The sequence below is a fragment of the Hipposideros armiger genome, unplaced genomic scaffold (assembly GCF_001890085.2).
Source record: "Hipposideros armiger isolate ML-2016 unplaced genomic scaffold, ASM189008v1 scaffold_424, whole genome shotgun sequence".
Taxonomy (NCBI): Eukaryota; Metazoa; Chordata; class Mammalia; order Chiroptera; family Hipposideridae; genus Hipposideros; species Hipposideros armiger.
Genome location: NW_017731774.1, coordinates 586725 through 609348, shown reverse-complemented (window position 1 = coordinate 609348; position 22624 = coordinate 586725). Strand labels below are relative to the sequence as shown.

The following is a 22624-nucleotide window of genomic DNA, read 5'->3' as shown; positions in this document are numbered from 1 at the left end:
AACGCTGGAAGCAGCAACAGAGATCTCTACCAGGTAACTTCTCTTTAAGGAGGTCACCTTGGAACCGCTTCCAAGCCAAGGTGATGTCTCACTGGAGCAGGATGGTGAGGGAGGGGCAAACTTGAGCTCTTCAAGGACACTGATTTAAGGACCCTACCATTCTTCCTCCGTCTTAACCCTCCATCGGGCGCAATGCAAAAATTACGCGTTCGAGTGCAATGCATCTACTAGATGCGTGTATGACATTTATTTATGGTATTTAAATTGAAAATGAATGAAAATAACATGTAAGCCTGCTTATTATTTATTCAGAGTGAATTTTTTTTAATTTGTCACAAAGTAAAAACAATGTATGTTTATTACATAAAGTCAGTATAAAAATCAACAGAAATTCAAAACAATCTGTGAGATCAGTTGCGCCCGACAGAGGGTTAAAGTTAAGTAACATATGCTTTTGCCCCTGAGTACCTAGAAGCCATCACTGAGAGTATTTGTGGAGGGGGGTGGGGGGGGAGTGGAAATCCGAGAGATCAAGCATTTTTGCCTAGTAAAACTGGGCATTGCCCAAAGAAACTGTTTATTACATTTTTAAGTAGGTTGGACTAAATAAAGTCAATTTTGTTACCTTTTTCCGGCAATGGGGACTCATGGGGAAGACAAGATTAATTAGGGACCAAAATAAAGGTACTGTATTTTCTCGGTATATCCAAGTGTCACAGAGGTAATGATGCCACAAATAGCCTTGAAACAAATGGAACTGGCTGCTTCGGCCACTGCCATTGACACTGGCACCATCTATAGGAAGTGTAGGTGCCAAAGATAAATAAGGGCAAAGCTGGGTCTCAGGACTGCTGATGAAGTGTCCCACGGGAAGTGAGGCTGAGTAGATAAGCTCTCCATTTTTTAAAGAGGGGAAAGCAGTGGGGGGAAAGCAGTCAGTTATATGGTGATCAGAAGCTGAAGTTTTCCTTCGTTCATCCTGGGAATAGTACAGAGAGGCTTATGGGAGGAAACAGCTTTGCTGTGCCTAAAGTGGGCTCCATGGGCCCAATAACCACTTGCTCATCTTCTCCACCATTTCCTGCCCTGAGCCACCACCATGGAGGCCCTGAAGCATTGTGGGGATTCACGGCTCTGCAGAGCATTGATGAGGACCACTTTTAGAAATGCTGAAATATGATTTATATTAATTACATGAATAAGAATTTAATTGAAAAATGGGCTTTAGCCGTGGAATCATTGACAGAGTGGCAAGTCATCTTATAGGGCATCGTTTAACTGAGAACATCATTTAACCAGAGAGGTTAAATACTACTTGCAGCCACAGAAGGATGTAGGATGAGAGTCTGGCTAGAACTCTCCCACCCCAAATCCCCGAGAGTTCTTTCTGTATATATAGTCAGAGCAGATAATTAAAGTAAGAAACCAACTCTGCAAAATACTGATTAAATCAAAGTTGTATTTTATATTTGTTTCCACCAGCATCTGAGATGGTTTGGTGCAGTGCTTAAAAATTTCAGCATTCAGGAGCTTCTCAATGGGAAATACTGCCGAGCAACTATCTAAATTATTTGATGTCAGCAAGCCATCATTAAATATTAAAATCTGTTTTGGTGACTTAGCTGCAGCATTGACAAATCTTAAATTTCCACATTCCAATTAAATATATTGCTAAGTCTTCCCTTTGTTTGAATTTCTTAGCTGATAAAGTCTATTCCCAATTCAGCACTCTGGATGCTGTGTTGTTTGATCTCCTAATACTTTGTATCGACTTACAAAATCAATAGATACTTAGCTGGTATTTTATGACACATCTTATCTGTTCTTTCAGATGCTATGTGGGCCAGAAAAGACATTCAAGGAACATATTTCCTTCATACGTATTTTCATCATGGTATATTCTGTATGCCATCAGCTCAGTTTTATTTCTCTACCTGATTTGTATGAAGCAGTGATAGAAGAGAAAGAAAATCTATGAAAAATTCAATTTCCTAATATTCATCTGTGGCCTTATTTTTCAAGTTGATGGCACAACAAAAGAGAATTTTAGAAAGTAATTGAGGAACATACATATGATGACAGTTTTGTCCAGAACTATTCAATACGTCAGCTTAGCAGTTAATTGTTCTTTTATTGTTTCACGTGTGTTAGTCCAATCTCCCTGGTGAAAGGGCTGCATGGTTTAGTGGAAAGAGAAGAGACGTTGCATCAATTATAGTTTGAATATCAGCTCTGCTATTTACTATATCAGCTATATGAGCTCCATCAAACTCATTAACTTCTCTGCTCTCCATTTTCATATTTGTAGAATCGGGTATGATTCTTGTGTCATAAGGTTTTATCATGATTTGTGCAAAAGCAAGTTAGCGTAAGTGCCTAGTACAATGTCGGTCTGGTTTACAGGCACTCAAAAAACGGTAGCCATTTGTTTCAATTTGGGTTTTCCAGAAGCAGGCCCTGAGTCAAGGATTCAAGTATAAGTATTAACTTTGGAAGGTTGTCCCAAGGAGACCAATAGAGAATGTGTTATAAAGCAAGGTATCACTGTGGGTAACTAAAGTTTAATTATGTTGGGTAATTCAGCGTGTTAGTGAAGAATACACACCTCACTCAGAGTTATCCCATATAAAAGACAAGAGTGCTGAATGTTTCTACGTTAATTTCTATCAGGTATTGTTTGAGGGAGGCTGAGGTATAGGTATGAGTTTTTCAGAGCTTCGGGTGTGTCATGTAAGGAGGCAGAGCAGATTTGGTCAAAATAGAAGAGCCAGAGGCAGAGATGAAGGTGCTTACACTTAGAAATCAGATAGCTTGCACATGGGTGAGATACCCGAAGAACTACCATACCCCATTTTTGTTAACTATTAGTACCTTTCCTCATTGAGGAACTTTTGTTTTCCAAGCTCCCTATCCTGTGGTACACTGAAGCCACCTCATACCAGCTCATCAGATTGTTAAATATTCAAAAATGTTGTAAGCCAATTTTTAAACTATTGGCGCTTTGAAATTAGCCTGATGGGAGTCTTTATACCATGGATATAAGCAAATGCTATTAGGGTCTTTTTTCTTCAGAAACTAGTTTACCAGCACACCACTGCCCTCCAGTCCTTTATCTCCCAGAAGATGGAGAATAGGATTTACATGCACAGGACCAGTAATCAGATAGGCCTGAGTTCAGATGTAAGCTCTGTACCCTTTGAACTGTAGCTGTGAGAAAATTACCTAACTTCTCTGAGTTTCAGTGTCCTCATCTGTAAAATGGGGATGCATATGACCTGTAGAACTGTGGTAAAGATTAAACACTCTAACATATTTTATATAAGGAACACTATGGAGTAAGGGATTTATTATAGGAATTAAACCTGTTACACCATTGTGGGAAGAGCTGAGGAAGAAACAGTCCATAAGGGGGAACTGGAAATCAGAGAAAAGTCACCCCCCAGCCCTTCTGATGCACTGGCAAGAATGAGCAAGTCGGAGCTTGTAGGGGAATCAGGGAATGCAGGCACGTATGGTTACCCAAGTGTGGCCTGGTACAAAGCATGAGATCCTGGACTTCAAGTATGCTTCTATAACAGGATAACATTTTGGGAGGTCCTGGGATAGGAATGAGCATATTGTGTGGATGGGAGGAATATGCATCAGTAGACTCTGGTAGATTGTAAAAGTGGCTTCACATTTCTTCCTTCTAGTATTCACGCCACTTTGCAATGTGACATTGCCTTCTGTCATCAAGAGGTGAGCTGTTTTTCTGTATTGTTGAATCCAGTTGTCCTTGTGCCTTGCTTTGATCAACAGAGTATGGCAGAAGTAATGTGTGACATCCAATGCGAGGCTCAAGAGACTTTGCAGTTTTGCCTTCACGGTCTTTGAATCTGCTGTCACCTTGTGAGGAAGACCATGTAATCTCTTTGATAAAGGATGAAACAGACCATCTACATCACTGAGCAATTCATTTCTGACCCCAAATTTGCATGTCCCGTTCAGCAGTGCATTTGCCCAGCAAGTAACAGAGCCCTCCCTCCTTAGAAGGAAGATTAGACCATTTTTTACTTTGAGATGCTTCTTGGAGAAGTCTCACTGCTCTACTGCTATTCCAAACAGCTTCTCAGTGTATTCTTTGCAATCCCATTTAATAAACTCCATGAAAGTTTTTGTAAGTGCAGCTTTCTGCATTTGAGCGTGGCCACATGCGAATGTCACAGCCCGTGTGTTGAGGTGCTAAAGAGCGAAGAGTAACTGCCCTCGCTCACCTAGATGATGATCTGCCCAGGCCTAGACTAGGAGGCAGAACCCTGGGCACCCATGAGCCTCACTGCAGAGATAATCAACAGATCATGCAAATGAGACAACCATTTAGAGCATTTATTTAAATTTTCATTTAAATTGCTGGTTAAGTGGAATACATTTAAAATCCTGAAGTCAACACTTGAGCAAATTGGTTTTAAAACTATATATTAAATTGTAGCACATTGCAATTTAATATATAATTCCAAGATAATCGCTTATTGCTTTAGGAGTACAAAATATGTGTTCCAATAGTTTAGTGTGGTTGATGAGACACCAGAAGCAATATCTTCTTGTTTAATTTTATGTGAAAAAGATAAAATGTAGTCATAATCAGCATAAATGTCTGAACTCAGCCTGCCTGACTTTGAATTCTGACTCTACCACTTCCTAGGTGTGTGATTTCGGCAATTCTCATCTCCCTGGCTTTAATTTCCCTATCTGCAAAATGGAGCTAATAAAAATATCTTCATCCTAGGGCTATCATAAGGATTAAATAAAGTAATTCATATGAGTTGCCTAGGTCAGTACCTAATCCATTGTAAGTATCTAATGAATGTTAACTGTTGTTACGGTTTTGTAAGTGCAGTTGTACTTTTGTTTCCTTTACGCCATACCGCCACTAGAAAAGCTACTAGAAAAGATACAGTCACACAAATGCCTTGCTTTGTATTTGTTTTTGGTGGTATTTTTCTAGACTCTTTTTGCTAAGACAGTACTCTACCCATTGACCTCAAGCATCCAGACTTGTGCTTAAGTGGAATATTTTTTTTTAAAAGAGAGAGGAAAAAAAACACCTGTATTTATTTTCTGATAGTAACTGGATGGCCTCTGTTTTGGAAAACTATACAAGTACCTGGGGAACTCCGAGGGTCCAGAGAGTATGCTTAGCAAGGTGTCGGTTTTGTCGGTTTTAAGTTTCCTTAGTTGAAATGGTTAAAGAAGCCAACTTATTCAGGGTATCAGTTACGGTTCTCTAGTTTCCTAGAACACAACATGACCCTTGCCTCCTAAGAGGGGGAGGCTCTTGGAAGGATCTTAGAGAACTCACAGAATGGGAGAGAGAGCTAAATAATTAGGCCTTGGAAGAGGCAGAAGCCAGGAGGTCTGGAATACCTGGGACTTGGAGATCCCCACACCAGAGGATAATATTAACTGACAGTGCTGCCAGGACTGTGTCCTGGGGGAAGAGCACTGCCCTTTCAGATGCTGGTTAGGCCCCAAAAGCCCCAAGCAAACAAGCAAATGATGAACAGGCTTTCTGCCCACTCAGCCTGCAATCCTGGAAAACACAGGGGTCACTGATAAAACAACAAGGAAAATTGAATGTTTTACAAATATATGTAGACAAGAAGCAAGATGAGGAGTCAGAGAGGACAAGGAGCCAAGACGACAGAGGAGGCAAATGCCAACAGGAGCTGGCCGTGGCTAAGGAAGGGGAAGGAAGACACAGTGAGTACAGCTCCTGGGGACACACTGCAGCTATGTGCAGTAACTCTTTCTGAGCCAAACGAAAGCACATCATTCACAGCCAAGTCCTCCAGCCTGGGGCTAACATTTACAATGTGGGGATGCCAAATCCAGTTTTCTCCTAGAGCCCGGCTATATTCAAGTTCTCGCAGACTGAAGTTGTGCCCATCAGGAAAGTTCATGGGGTTTAAAGGTAGGATGGTGGCCGGGGGTGGTTTCAAGAGCTGTCTATCAATATGACAAGCTAAGACATACAATAGCCACAGGCAAAGCTTGTCAAGTGATGTTTACTCAAGCCATAGAAGTAGGTATCTCTGGAAAACCCACTCTCCTGAAAACATCAGAAGGTTATCCAATTCCTGGCCTGGAACCCAGTGAGAGGAACATATTTTTGAAATTAAAAATAAATAAATAGGGTGTGTGGTGCACCATTCATTTATCGGCCATTGACAGGGCGCAGACAGCTATTTTTTTGGTGGTTTCATGGACTTTCTTCTGAGGAGCTTGTTTTTCAGAGGATGGATGATGTTTGTGGACCCCACTCTTTGGTCAAAGGGGGTGCCCTGATGTTTGAGCAGAGTCTGAATCATTTGGCCGGCATCCCAGATGCTCACACAACAGGAACCCATAAAATAAAACCCTCAGTGATTGGAAACATGTCACTTTCCAGAAATGTTATATTTTCATCCATGCTTTGCAAAGGAGGAGCCTATCATGGATGCACAACATGATTTGTTTCCTATCTTATTCTGTCACCTTTTCATCCAGAGATTATTTTTTGAACACAGACTTACTGGAGAGTAGAAAAGCCGTCCTATCCACGGGCGGTTGCCCATGTCATTAGGAAGACATGGGATTCCTGGCTTTACGTTCCCTACTGTAAACTTTTGTAGGGGAGAGGTTACAAGAAATGTAAAGCAGCATCTTGACTAGTGTCCCTCTCCCTGGCCTGGGCCATTGCCATCGTCTCTTCTCAGCTCCACCTCTTGATCTCCCATCTGAGCTCTGCACCAGTCACCAGTACCCCCTTCATCTTCCGAAAGCACTCGTCTTACCCAGTCAGAAGTTCATCATGGCTTCCTATTGACTACGAAGTAACATCGACATTCTCTGTTCACATTCGCGCAAGATCAGTCAGTCCCCGTGCTACCTTCTCAACAGGCACTTTTTCCATTTACAGACCCCGCCCCCTGGACAAACAGCAGTTCTTCAGGTTTCCTAGATGCAGACACATTTTTCTGCTAGTTCATGTGGCTTATTTTTCTTATCATGCCTATCCTTGCCATGACCTTTGTTTCTAACCTCATCAAAACCAATTTCTACTAAGCAATCAAAGATCTTGATTCTCCACTCACATCCCACCAGCCCCTTAGTCTGTTTGCACTTTTCCAGCGTCCTCATTTCAGTACTGGCCTCCACCATTCCCCCAGTGGCTCAGGCCCCAAACCCGAGAGTCACCTTAGATGCCTTTGTTTTCTTGACCCCCTGTATCCGCTTCATCAGTAAGTCCTCTTGCCTTTACCACCAAAACGTCTCCCATGTTGCAACCCTTTGCTACATCTCCTTTTCTACCTTCCAAGTCAAAGCTGCCTCCCAAGCAGCCACCGTTTCCACATCTGCCCATCCGACAGTCCATCCTCAACATGGTGTCAGAGTAATCTTTTATAAATGTAAACCAGATCATGTTATCCCTCTGTTGAAAGCCTTTGAGTGGCTTCCTGTTGCTTTTAGAATAAAATACCTTTCCTGATCTTTTTCCTATCTTTTCAAATGTCACTTTGTTCCTCCCTTCTCCTTGTTCTCACCCTTGAGTCACATTGATTTCTTTCTGTTTATTTAAGAAACCAATTTACTGATTCCTTCTTCCTGAGCTACTCTCTTTCCACATCTTTTTACATCTGGCTTCTTCTCTTTCACGTCTCAGTTCAAACGTCTCTTCTTCAGAAATGCTTTCCTCTGACCAGATCTAACTAAAATAACCCCTTGTCCTTATTCTATCAAGTCATTCAAATAATTTCTTTTAGAGCATTTATTAGAGTCTGCAGTTACTTTGACTACTTATCTACCTTTTTTTTAGCTATATTTCCCATTCAACCCCAATAAATGTAAATTTGTGTCTTTTTGTTCATTGCTTAGCCTCCAATGCCTCATAGAGTGTTCTGAACATACAGGCACTAAATAAAGATTTGCTGAATGGCTGAATGAAGGGCCATCCTGACCACCATCTAATCCAACAGGACTTTCTGCTTCTCATATTCAGAAGCCCTTCTCACGAATTTCAGTGTATGTGTTTTTCTGACCTCAACTATCATACCTTATACCTTTTGAATGGGATTCTAGGTATTTATAAACATCTCTAATTTTTCTTTTTGGATTTTGAGATCACCATCTGTGTGTCTGATTTATCTTTGAGTCTCCCATAGTGCCTACCTCAATGTCTCACACATTGTATTCAATAAATATGTCAAGAAATATAAATAAAAGACGTATCAACTCACTGTGGATTTCAGCTAAGGAGAGACTTTAACTCCATAACGAATGACGTGAAACAATTTATTTTATTACTAACATTTGTTTTTGTCTTTGGGTACCCATCTCTAGCTGACTAAAGTTGTAAGCAAAGTTTTGTCATTTACTTCTGTGACTTCATATTTGTGTGCTGCACTGTGGAAATTCTATCTCTAAGTAGGCTGTATGATTCTACGAAATCCCAGAGCTATATTCAAAAACCAAATCCCTGTATTTGTTGCTATAACCCAAACCTTCAGAGCTTCTCCGGTCATTGCCTTATATTATTGTTATTTCTTAATATTTGTTTATTTACCATAGTCTTCTTCATTGTAGGTTGCCCTAGTTACCCTCTTATCAGTGTGTTGTTTCTAAGACAATGGCTTAAAATGTGTGTGAAATTGAAAAGCGTTGCAGAGAATATTTGAGTCTGGGGATAACAGCTAATTTTTGAGCTTAGAGGAGACACCTAACTTAGAAAACTCCAGAACAGAGGGATGTCTCTTCAACTTTTTTTCAGCTCTATTTTTCTTCCCCCTGGAGCCCTAAATATTCTCTTTCTAGACTTTTAGCAACTTGAAAACAGAGACCCTGTGTTGTTTATTTCTGTATCCCCAGGCATCAGGCTGGTTGCTTGGCATATATTGGGTCCTCATTAATTTATTAATGAAGACAAGCCTCTTTCCTCGCACTTTGCTTCTCATGTGTACCTCGGACTGGCCTACTGGCTCTCCATGCTCTTATATTTAGACCGCCCTGGGTCCCCAGTGTCTTTGGCACAGGTTTTCTGGAGAGTTCCTTGGCTTCCTAACTAGATGCCTGGAACACTTTTGATCCTCATTTCTATTTTTTTGAAGCAAACATTATGTTCTTAACGCTAATTTGCTCTTAACAATAAGAGTCTTGGATGGGAAATTTGGCTCTTCCTGGCAGACTTTATCACAAAGACCTAAGGCTATTAATTCTAACCTGTACCTGAGCCAACCGTGTGATGTGGGTGCCAAAAGAGAGTTCACATAGACTGAGTCACTTTAGTATTAATAGTTACCACTTGCTGTGCGCCTTACGCTGTTCCTGGCCCTTTTCTCAACAGCTTGCACGTATTGCCATATTCAACCCTCCCAAACACTCAGTGCCATAGGTACGGCTATTTTGCCCATTTGCCAGATAAGAAATCTGGATCACATGGAGGTTAAGTAACTTGGGAAAGGTCACAGCAGCAGTTAGAATTTGGGCCAGATCTGCCTGGTTTCAAAGCTTAAACTTTGGAATCAACCAGGGTGCTAATGGAAGCCCTATTGATGGGCTGTGGCGAGTACAGAATGGGAAATATAGAGTCACTATGTTTAGAGCTGGTGAGACCACATCTGGAGTTTTATGCTCTGCCTCATTTTATAAGATAGAAATAAACTGATCCAGACTAGTGACCATGGGCATTAGAAACCGTGGAAGAAATCAGAGCAGTTTTAACTGGGGAAAACAAAAGGGATTTAGGCGAGAGTTGATGGAAGTTTTTCATATATTTGGATTAGAGTCCTGTGGATGAGAAATTAGACTTGCTTTCTCCACTCATTTAATGTAAAATCCTGTAGATATGACAGAAAATGTACATCTGCAGTCACTGAGGGGAAGCTTGACAGGTGTCTGTCAGTGGAGTTGCTACTTTAAGAAGGGATGAAGTTTTAAACTTATTATTTATTACTGCAGATATTCAAAGAAAGGACACCTTCTACATCAGAAGCCTTCCCTGATACCTCAATTGCTGCTTTAACCCTAAAACTTAACCCAGAATGTGTTTATTTATATTCAGAACATGTTAACATGACCTTAAGGGTCGCCCAGGACAGTGATTTCTAAATCCACCTGCATGGTGGTACATTTCTATCCTATCAGTAGAAGTTAAAGTGCTTGCTAAAGTGTGAGATTCTGGGCCCCAGCTTGGAACAAACATTTTGGGTAGCCACTTAGGAATCCTAATCTCAGTTTTTCCAGCTATTTTCTGGCAGCCAGCCGAGGAGTTTACTCAGCTTGTCTCCTGTTTTATAGATGAGGAAACTGAGGCACGGGAAGGTCATATCATGCCAGGACCAGAGATTTTGGGAGAGATCAAATAAGACTAGAACTTAGCTCTCCTGCTGTCTAGGCCACTGAGTTGTGCAGGGGGGTTTTAATTGTATGAATGGGTTAGATAAGATAACTCTCAAGAGAACTATCCAGTCAGGCAGCCAATCCTCAGAGAGTTGTTGTGTGCCTGCCGATGAATGCCAACTGCCGAACTGTTTTCTGGTATGTCCAGAAAATGAGACATGGATGCTTTCCCTGTAGGAGTGTATGATCTGGTGCAAGAAATAACACCTCTGCACAGTAATTGCAGGGCAGGTGGGAAGTGACAAGGTAAGGGGCCCTGGCAACTTCCCTCCCAGTGTGGGCTAAACTGCCTGCCTGTTGTCTTGTGTACTGAACATTGTGGCAGGAAGTTCTCTCTCCACAGAGGCCATCCCCTACCGTTGCGGCCCCCTCTCCCTACTCTTCCACAGGGGATCACTCACCAGCCACTTGGTCTAGAGTTCATTACCTTGGTCATTTGACAACTCCAAGGAGACCTCCCCTTCTAGAGACATAGCTTACTGTCACAGCTTTCTGTCTTGTGTAAATGTCACTTTACTCTTAAGCATTTAGGTATTTAATACAATTATTGATTTTCTATTTCTATCTACTGCTATTAGCAAATATTTATTGAGTTAGCTAATATTAATAACACTTATTGAGTGTCCACCGTGTGTCAGGCGCTATTTTAAGTCTTTATATGTATTCATTCATTCACTCAAAGGAAGAGGGCATCTCCTGATGTTTGAAACAATATTTGAAGTTGACTTTGTGGTTTGTTAAGCAAGGGAGAGCTATACATTTCTTTGAATGAAACAGAAGTTGTGTTTATGTAGAGTGTTGGAAGATACAGAATTGAGGAATTGGTGGAAATTCCGAAGTCAGAGTGTTTAGGGGTTAACTGACTTTCACATTTGGAACTGTGGCTCCTGGAGTGAGACTTGGTGATGGACTGACTCTCAGAAGTCAATAACTAACTGCAGCATAGGGAAGGAGATCCCACAGGAAGAGACTGACAGCAGCAAAACGAATGGAGAGGAGAGAAAAGGGAGTGCCTCTCGCCTGCTGTTTCCTTTGACAATCCAGAGACCATGAACTCAGTTTTGCCTACTTTTCCCTTTTTTCTCAGGTTCTCCTTTCAGTCCCTCTCCTGTAGCCCATGAAATGTGTTCTGTGTGTGCCCCATCCCTAGTCTAAGGTGCCTCCTGCTCACTTAGGTCTGGCAACCTGCCGTGGCATTTCAGAGGAGGGGGATATTATCACGGGCTGGTTGGCTTCTTTTATTTAATAGCCAACAAATATTTATCAAACACCTACAAACAGCCAGGCACATTCCGGGTGCTGCAGAAACAAAAAGTGAGACCCATACAAGTTCAAGCTCTCATAGAGCTTAACCTCTATTGGAGAGACAGATGTTTAAACACATAAAGGAATAAGTGCCTATTGGATGTCACATGGTGGTCACTGCTCTCGTGACAAACAAAGCAGAGAAAGAAGGTGGGGGAGAGAGATGGTTGCAGTTTTAAATAGGGTTGTCAAGGAAGACCTCGCTGAGAAGCTGATGTGTAAGGAAAGAGTCGAAGAGTGAAGAGGCCCAAAGTAGTGGCACCTTGGTGAGCTTGGAGGACAGTAATAAGAAACGAACCTTGAGAACCAAGAGATAATGGGGAAAGGGACTCATTTAGGGCCCTAGAGGTCATTATAAGCACTTGGGCTTTTGGTTTAGTGAGATAAGTAGCCATTGGATGGTTTGAGCAGAATAGTCATCCTGCGATCTGACTTATCTTTTCCCAGGAATGGGAGCCATTATGTTGAGAATAGACTAAATGACATTCAGGGTATCAGTGGAGGCTGGGGGTTAGGAGGGAGGCATTTAATGGTGGTTTGGACTAGGCATCTGATGGCTGTAAGGGGAAGTGTGATAAAAAGCAGTCAGATTCTGGATACACCCTTCATGGAAGAGTCCTTCAGTTGAAAGACTTCATTATTAACCACCATAGAATCTAGCAGCTAGATTGGAAGCCTTGGGTGTGCAACCCCGGGTCACAGCTTGACCTGACCTACCGTTCAATCTCCAGAGGGTCTTTTCCAATTTGAGCAAATACACGGGAGGAAGTGGCACATTATCACATCTGGCAATAGAAATAAAACATATCTGTCAAGAAAAGAAATAAAATGTATCTATTAAGAAAAGAGGCATAACCTACACTCAAATTTTTATAGTATTTTGTTCTAAATAATTGGATGAATTATGGGCATTTCTTTAATTGATTGCTGTGGAGACAGATGATTTTTAATTCCAATTCCACTGCTATTCTGGTTGCAAGTGGGTGTTTGACATTTTTTAGTGTGTGTGTGTGTGTGTGTGTGTGACAGAGAGAGAGAGAGAGAGAGAGAGAGAGAGAGAGAGAGAGAGACTCATCTGAGAGGGCTACAGAGTGGCTTCTATTCCCTGGGCAATAAAAATCTGAAATCCTACTAATGAGGTTTAAAAAAACCTAACTTATTCTGTGTGCTTAATAATAGCACTGCCTACTGACATAACCAGGGTTCCCTGAATAATTGCCCTCTTTCCCATTTATTTTTAGGACCTAAAACTTGGGTGCAGGGAAGTGCCTTTAGGTGTAGAGCACTTCCATCCAAAAGCACAATCCCAGGGCTTCACCAGGTTGTCCCACACCCTTTCACGTGAAAGATAAGGGAAACTGAAGGATGGAACTGACTTTCAGCACTGGCGCTCTGGATGGTTTACCCTTCAGTGGGAGGATCAAAGATTGATCCTTTGCTGCAGGTTCCATTTTTCCCAGATTGGAGAATCTTCCTGTGACATTTTCATCTGCCTTTGTGGACACCACCTGAATTTGCCAGAAATAGAATTAAAGGGTTTGTAAACGACAGAATTTTATCAAAACATTTAACTTTGAGAAGAAGACGGGACTCAACAGCATAATACATGTTAATACTGTTATAGCCCCCAGTAAGTGTAAAAATATTTAAAATACATTTGGACCATCAGCATATTTAAGGTAGTGTTACAAAATGTAAGTAAGACACTGTGCTACAAGTGGCCCTGAAAAATTCTTTAAAAAATTGTTTCCATAAATCTTCACAACTCAGTGACCATGAACATTCTAAGGAAGCGAGAGATATGGATTAAAAAAAGAAAATGCAATCAAATCAAAGCCTGAGCAGGTATTGTTTGAATATCTGGATTAAGTTGCCAAAATTATTTTTGTGGAGAGCTATTTGGGGTAGGCAGTAACCTTTATTCTCAGATAATAGATTTCTGTGCTGACTTTGAACTTGAGCCACTGATCAGCAGTTGTGCAGTCCTAAAAAATGTTCTGCTCCATCCTTCTGCCTGTGCCTAAACTGGAAGTTTGAAAACTTTAAAGGCATTACATATGGGTTTACACAAACCATCATGCTGGTCACTTTTTTGTCCTCCTTTCAGTAGGAAATGTCTGAGTAGATTTAAGGAGGAGCTCTCAGGGACAAAGCACTGTGTGTAATATAGAGGGCCATTTAAACATAGGCTTAAAAGTTAAAGGTAAGAGAAATCACATATCGATATTGTTTTTCCCTCTTTAGGGATGACTTACTAAAAGGAAATACATATATGGCAATACTTAAAATATTACATGTGTTCATGTAACAGACATGGGCTTGTGTTTACAAAGACATTTTTGTACATTTGTTTGAAAGGTGTTTGCAACAGTGAGTAAAATGGGTTGAATTTATATTTCTTGAGCTCTACCACACTCACCGGTGCTAAGCAAGATGCTGTGGGAATGGGAAATAGACGTTTCTTTCCCAAATTCTATCATGCTATTGGGCACCATAAGAAACCATCAGCTTCAATTCTGCAAATGTATGAAAAGAAAGAATGCCATTTGAATTTTGGGTGGTGATCCATTTTTTTTTACCCTGTTTTATTGAGTGCTCTAATGAGATTATCTCTCAAACACAGTTTATTTGTGCGTTTCCAGGAGATGGGGGTCAACAAGAGATGGTTTTAACAAGGAAGAATGCTGTTCTCGTGGATGGGGTCATACTGAACGGCCCCACAACAGATGCAAAAGCAGGAGAAAAATTTGTTGAAGAGGCCTGTCGGCTAATAATGGAAGAGGTGGTTTTGAAGGCTACGGATATCAATGAGAAGGTAAAACAAAAACAAAAACAAACAAACAAAAAACCTATAAGAAATCCCAGGAACGGGAGAGATGATTTTTTTTTTCCCCCAAATCTGGCTGGCTAGATGTAAGAAAAATGGGAAGCACACACTTTCATTTCCTGTATACCTTTATTTCAAGAGGCTAACAGGATACTGCCCCCTGACTCCCAGCCTGCATCTGGTTTCCTGGAAGGGTTGACCCCCAACTTGCCAGCTATCATTTGTTGGGAGATTGGCTGGGATGCCAGAACTTACGCAGATAAGGCCGTGCAGCACGGGCCTGAAGCTTTCTGCCCTAGACAATAATATAGACAGTACAGAGCCTGATGATCTGATTTACACACTCTCTAAAACACACTTTGCTCTCCATTTATTGGTACCCATTCTTTATGTTGCTAATAAAAACCAAGCAGAAGATGGAGAAGGGTGTGAAAAGTTTTAAAATTTATCTGAGGGTCTTTACCAGGAGCTAGTCTGAACGTAGGTTAGAAATCTTGGGTGAAGCCTAACTTCTGATTGGTGCCAATTATTGCTTCTAAGTTTCAAATTCTGGCCCAAAATCAATTCAAAATGATATGGGAAATGCTACTAATAACAGCTACTCTTAAGAGTACTTACAACATGCCAGGTGTTGTTCTAAGGACTCCTCCGTACGTATTTATGTATTTAACCCTTAAAAACCCCTAAGGAGCAGGTACTATTTGTTGACTCCATTTTGGAGACGAAGAAACAAATGGGGCACAAAGAGGACAAATATTTTGCCCAAGATCACACGCTAGTAAGTATCGAAGCTGGCAGTAAAATTCAGGCAGTCTAGCTTTTAACTGCTCCTCTATATGTCCCTTAAAATCCCTAAATTCCCCTGTCACATTGATCGCCTTTCATATTGGAATTGGATTATCAACAAGTGGATGCATAAGGGAGATTTTTATTCCAGTTCTATTAGTCAGAAATAAATGTCACTTTAAAGAACATTTTGAATACAAAGTGGTGTTTATTCTGAATTTTTGATCACATGCATTTGGGAAAACTAATGGCAAAATAGATTGAAATGGCCAGTGAACTTTGAATAGTTATGTTCAAGGCAAAAGTCACTGGTGATATTTCCTGGTTATATATTTATAATTGCACATTTTCTGTACTTGTGAAATCTTTTGTACCTGCTTTACTTTGGAGCACACTGCTTCTCTGGTTAAGATTTTTTGTTTTTTTTGAATTGGCCTTTATTCAGGCATTAAATATTAACCAAGTGTTAGCTCTAGGGATGACATTATATTTGGCCCTGGGGGATATAAAGGAAAATAAGATAAAGGCTCAGCTTTGAATTGAATTTATAATCTAATTGGAAGGATAAGTGTTCATTGGAGAAGAGAAGAGGGGTCCAGTAAGAACATGATAAATGCTCTGTGACTGGCTGACTTTGGGAATTTCATGAGGTGCAGGCAGTTTGAGCTTTGATGTGGAGTTTAAGTAAGATTTTGATGGGCAGAGAAGTGGGCCCATGTATGTTCAAGAAAGCAGGGGGATAAATAATGGAAAGAGGGTTGCAAAAAGATGAGATGTGTCTAACATAGTAAGGCTTGGAACGCTTTGCCTAGAAAGCAGTGTTCGTATAGGGAACCAATAGGAGATCAGATGAGACGGGGGAGACTTAGGATCCTAAGCTTTCAGTTAAGGAACCATAAGTCTGTCACAGTGCTGTTGATGTGCAGGCTGTTGTGAAGTTGCATTGAAAGTATGTTGGGGTTCAGGGAGGGGGTGACATTTTTATGCCACTCACTTAGCTTGTCAGAGAACCAACAGGGCATCATTAGAAGGTGACCTGCGGATACACACATCCCCACACTTGGTGAGATGATTATCTCTAGTGCCCCCTCTGGTAGACATGCTTTCTCAGCCACCTTTTTTTTTTTAAATTAAATTATAACTTTCATTTAGTAAAATTTAGTCCTTTTGGCATGCTGTTCTATGAGTTTTGAAAAGTCATGTAACCATCACCACAATCAAGATATAGAACAGTTCCATCACCCCCCCCCCCAAATTTTGCAGTGGCTCTCTGCAGTGAAAACCTCCCCTCACACCTCTAGACCCTGGCAGCCATTGCTCTGTTTCCTGTCCCTGGAGTTTCATCTTTTCCAGAACATCAGATAGATCCAATCATATCACCAGTAACCTTTCAAGTTTTGCTATTTTCCCTCAGCAAAATGTATTTGAGATTCATCCGTGGTGTTGTGTGTATCACTAGTTTTTCCTTCTCATTGTTTCAATCACTTTTGGCTTTCCTCTGCCTATTGTAGTTCTAACATCAGAGTTCAATCCCGCACGTCTTGGAGAACTTGGTCTTTCTCCCTGCTTCCCCCAACGTTGCACCACCTAGTATCCCCACTTCCCGACGACTCCCCTGTCTCTCCCCTCCCCTCCATAGCCAAACGTTTTAAAGATTGTCTAGATTCCCTCCCTCCCTCTATGTTCTCACCTCCTACATTCCCATTTCACGGCAATCTGGCCTCCGTTCCCACCTCTAAGTCAAACTGCTCTTGCCAAGATCACCTCCTTGGTGATGAATCCCAGGAGCAGTTCTCAATCTTTATCTCATTTGTCTTCTCACCAGGACCTGACAGTGGCGCTTATCTCCTCCTTCTTAGAACATCCTTTTGTCTTTGTTTCAATAGCACTAAACTCTTCTAGGATTCTCCCTGCCTCCCTGGCATGTCCTCTACCTCACATGTGAGCACCTCTGCCTTTTCCTCTTAGCTGTAGGTTCTGTCTGAGCCATGCCATCCATACCATAATAGATTATCATAATATATGCATGAAGCTCTCTTTCTGATCTTTCATAAGAGCCTCAGGCCAATGGCTACACCCCTTCAGGATGTTCTGAGAAGCCTTAGTCTCAAAACTCTTCATCCCCACCCCACCCACAACCAGATGCTTGTCCCATGACCACAGACGACCCATGGATGCCAGCAAGCTAGAGACCTCAGGATGGTCCTCAGTCATCCCTCACCCTCCTCCTCACTGGGAAATCCAGCTCTGTTGATTCTGCATTGTAAATATCTCTAGAAATACTTCAACCCTATAGTATCTACCCTCATCCAGCCTACCATCTTCTCTTGCCTGCTTTATTACGGTAACCTCTGATTTCTCATTTTACTTGGAATCTCCATGTAGCAATGAAAGCTATTGTCCAAAACACAAATATGATCATGTCATTCCCCTGTCCAAAACATTCCAATGGCTTCCTTTGTGCCAAGTTCAAACTCTGTAACTTGCCACCTAAAGCCTGTCATGATATGAGTCTTGTTTATTTCTTCATTCATTCATTCATTCATTCATTCATCACATCTTTATTGAACATCCCCTTTGGCAGGCTCTGTCTTAGTTACTTGGGACCAGTGAGCAAATAGACCGACGTCTCTGCTCTTATGGAAATGATATGGGACATAATAAATGTTGGAAGGTAGTAATTGCCATGGGGAAATGAAGAGTAGAAAAGGTTAGTGGGGATTGGTAGAGATGGGGCAATATGCAGCTTGTGACTTTCAATAAGGGACTCGGGATTGCTGACATAAAGTGACATTTGAGTAGAGCTTTGAAAGAAGTGAGGATAGTTAGCTGTGAGGATATTTGGAAGAAGAGGGCACAGCCAGGGCAAAGACCCTAAGGTGGGTGCATGCCTGTGTGTTTAGGACACAGCCAGGAGGCTGGGTGGCAGGGCAGCGTCAGCCGGGAGGAAAGCAGTGGTAGACGAGACTAGAAAGGAAACACAGCCGGGGAAGCCGGTTTTACAGGATCATTTTAGGCCATTGTAAGGATTTGGGCTTTTACAGTCAAGGGTATGGGGACCCACTGGAAATATCTGAGCAGAGGAATGACCTATGGCTTGGGTTTAAGAGGATCACTCTGTGTTACGTTGACAGCAGGCTGTGTGGGGTCTGGGTACAAGCAGAGAGACTAGTTGGCAGTTAGCTATTTGGTATTCCAGCCTGTCTCCCGTCCTCAAACTCCATGTTCCAGCCACTCCAAACTCCTTTATTCTTCCCATATGTCATGAGCTCCTTTATACATATTTCAGTCTTTGCTACTTCTGTTATTTCCACCTAGAATGCCCTTTGCATTATCCCATCCCCTAATCTTTGCTTGGACCACTGTCCTCTTATTTTATGTAACAGCCTAGATATCAGTTCCTCCAGCAAATCTTTGCCCTTCCAAGCCTAAGATGGGGGCCCCTCATTTGTTTTAATGACTTATGCATTACTGTTATAGCTCTATTCATGCTGAACTATGATTGCCCATTTCAATCTCTGTCTCTCCCACTTGTCTGGAAGCTTCTTAAGAGTAGGGTTCATGCTTCTGACATTCTTTCAATACTTGGCTCTCACGGGTGCTCTGTTAACGGTGCCATTGCTGCAACTCCAGGTGTGTGAATGGCGGTCTCCTGAGCAACTGAAACAGCTTCTTGATCTGGAGATGAGAGACACAGGGGAGCCACACCACAGACTGTTGGAACTCTGCCAGGATGTCATACGCTACAGTGTCAAAACTAGTAAGAACTTTCATTTACTTCCTTGATCTGTGCCTCTAAGAAGTTCTTACCTTTTCTTCGGCGTGTATTTACCTTGTGGTAAAGCTGAGTATGACAGTGTTTATGGGATAAGAAACCTGGATCAAAAATTAGCAGTTCTGATATTTTTTAAATAGTCCATGTAATCGTTAGTATAGATTTGTTGTAAAAGCCAAAATTAAATTGATAGAACAACTGTTGTTTTTAGTGGTCATGTATAAATGCTATCTGCTCTTTGGCAACCCTCATGCTCCATTTATAATCAAGACCATATATTATGACTGCTACTTCTTTCTTATGTTGGTCCAAACTGTCAAATAATATTTTGATTATATAATTTGTAAGAGATTTTAAATCTCGATGTCGGGAATATGCAAAAGAAAAAAAAAGTTCAAGATTATATCTAATATAAATAGGAATAGATTTATTTTGAAGATACTTATTAACTCTTGGCAGTTGGTAATTACCAGATGATTTTACCAAATCTAGCACAATCAAACAATAAAAACCTTTAGGAAGGTATAAGACAAATGAATACTGTATATGGTAAGTTTTTATTATGATAGTTTCACAATAATGCTTTAACAAATGTGATCTTTATAAATGTAACATGATATCAGTCTTGTCTTAAGTACTATTTGAACTGATTGTTAATATCCTATACACTCAGTGAGCAAGTTCCCAAAGTAGGAGAATAGCGTTCCAAAATATGCATTTCTCAGGGTAATATAAAGGTAATCTAGTGCTTAAGATGGCATCGGCATTATTCTTTGTGAATTCTGAAACTGAACTAAATTTAGTGGAAGGTACATAATAAAATCCTGGCTAAAAATAATTAGTTTATGTTCCCTTGAGAAAGTCTGGTATATGTATCAAAAAGCCACTTAGCATTTCAGAAGCAGAGATACATATCTTATTATTGCGTGCATGGCAGAAGTGGAGAATGACATTTAATACAGTAGGTTTTTGAGTTTATTGGATATTTTCCACAATGTTACCAAGGAAATCAATAGTAAATTAACACAGAACTAAAACAATCTGATTAAATTTACTTGTAACAATGTCTGGTTTCTTTAGCCAGATTAGAGGAAGTTTTCTATGTTGTATTTAAAAAGACATTTTTTTTGAGACTTTTTTCATTGAACCCCTAGTTAAAAGAAGGGGAAAAAAAAAAGTAAAACCATATGCTGTAAGTTGTAATGAGAAGTCGCTTACTGAAATGGTTCCTAAATATTCAGAGTTAGAAATAGACCTCCTGCCTCTTTGTTCTTGGTCATGCTAGGCTGCCTGTGATTGAGAATGTCAAGCCCGTTAGCCTAGTGTTTGGTGAGAATATTCACACTATGTAAAGCCAAGAACCTTTATGAGACTTTTTATAGGAGGGAAAAAAAATAGGAAGTTGGGACTGAAGTTGTTTGAGTCTTAAAGGCGACTTGTCTTTGCAAAAAGTTGAATCCGAACGTTTATGTAGGCTGCATGATGACTCACATCTTACTCCAACATAACGCCAGGTGTTTTATGAAAAATGGTCCAATCGGAAAAATAAAAAAGCCACACACTGTCAGTAGCCTGAAGTGAACACTGTTGGTGAGGGAAATGCATTTAAATTTAGGAAAGTTAATATTGATATTTTCAGAGAATAAATGTAGCAGGCTTTGATACATGCACCCATTATTTCTCAAGAGCTTTGGTTTGGATCAGGGTTGTTGAAAGAAAGGAGCAGGTAAATCCAAGTTCTTAAAAGATTGCTCAAGGTGTACTTAGAAACATATTGTTCAATAGAAAGAGCTACAAGATGGGTCTTTAAAATTTGTTTCCTTTGTGCACGATTAGGTTTTGAATGCTTTTTTTTTAATTGAGGTATAATTTACATTCAGTAAAATGGACAAATCTTAAGTGCTCAGATTGATGAATTTATACATATCTGTATGGCAGGAACCGTCACCCAGGTAGAGATAGAAACCATTCTCAGCACTCCCAGAGGCTCCTCAAGCCCCTTCTTAATCAATATCTCCTTCCCCAAAAGTACCCAGAATCCTAACCTCTATCTCCATAGATCAGCTGTGCCTGATATTAAATGTCATATAAGTGGAATCATGCAGTGTGTACTCTTTTGTGTCTAGCTGCTTTATTGTCTGAAAGATCCATTTATGTTATTGCTGTATCGATAGTTTTTTTTCTTTTTTATTGCTGTGTAGTGAATACTCTGTTTAAATTTACAGACCATCCAAGGTTTTTCAACCAGTTGTATGCTGGACTTGATTATTATTCCTTGGTGGCCCGATTTATGACAGAAGCATTAAACCCAAGTGTGTAAGTACCATTTTACTGGAATTTTACACCGGACGTGGATTAGAGATGTTTTTCTAAGTAGATGAAATTTTATGTCATGGATTTCTAGTTAAATGGTTTCATTTGTGCAGTGTCATCATAAATAATGGACTTACGACAGCAGTATTCAAAGAGCTGTTTGAGTTGATAGTGGTGCTGTGAAAGGGATAAGGCAGGCACTGTTATCTCCACTTTACAGGTGAGAAAATTGAGTAAGCAACTTTTAATTCATTCCTGCATGAAAAGCCACATCTGTGCTAAGTGCTGGAAAGATACTTGGCGTGAAAACAAACCTTGACTTTGCCTTTGCGAAGCAAAATATCTAATGAGATAGAGATGGTCCATGCAAATTAATCAAAATGACCCACACAAATGAATCTAAAATTCCAATTCTCATGTGAAGGAGAGATTCGTGATACTTTAAATATAAATGGGACAATATTTCCCAGCTGGGGGCTCTAGGAAATCTTCTCTAAGGAAGTGATAGCTAAGAGCTGAGAGGTAAATAAAAGTTAACTAGATGAAAAGAGAGGGGTGAGTGCCACACTGAATCGCATGTACAAAGGTCCTGGGGCAGGAGACAGCATGACGCATGCTAAGACCTGAAAAGCCAGTGTGGATGTAGCTGAGAGAGTTATGGGGACTGTAATAAAAGATAAAACTGGAAAGATAGATAGGAGCTGGACATGCAGGACTCAGGGGGCCATGTTTATGATTTATTCTAAATACAATGGAAAGCCATGGAAGGTTTGTAAATCATTGGGTGCCTTTTGCTTATTGAAAAGATTACTGGAAGTGTGGAGAGAGGATTGTGGAGAGCAATTAGGAGGGCATTACCTTAGTCAGGAGAGAGGTTATAGTAGCTTGGACTTAGAAGGAAGTGGTAGGAATAGAGATGAGAATATGTTTAGAAGATAAGACAGAAAAGACTGAATAATATATTGGATCATGGAAATGAGGACGCAAGGGAAATTGATGAGATGATGCCTGGGTTTCTGGCTTTCGTAGCTGAGTTGATGGTCATTACACTCACTGAGAGAAGCAGTGTTGGAAGAGGGGACCAGTTTTCAAGTATATGATGAAAAAGACAAGAGCCCGAATTCACTTTTCCATTGTGAGCAATTAAGTTTGCAATGACTTCGAGAAATCCAAGTGTGTATATATATATATATATATATATATAT

At 40.6% G+C, this 22624-nt stretch overlaps 1 protein-coding gene across 1 annotated transcript in view; it reads left to right on the top strand.

Annotated features, from left to right (window-relative positions):
* GADL1 (GAD like acidic amino acid decarboxylase 1) overlaps positions 1 to 22624 on the top strand; it is a 159491-nt gene that overhangs the window by 10294 nt on the left and 126573 nt on the right. Inside the window, exons 2-4 of the mRNA XM_019664511.1 lie at positions 14361 to 14533; positions 18965 to 19091; positions 21332 to 21422. Coding sequence (XP_019520056.1) covers positions 14361 to 14533; positions 18965 to 19091; positions 21332 to 21422 — 391 coding nt within the window. The remainder of the gene's footprint in view (positions 1 to 14360; positions 14534 to 18964; positions 19092 to 21331; positions 21423 to 22624) is intronic.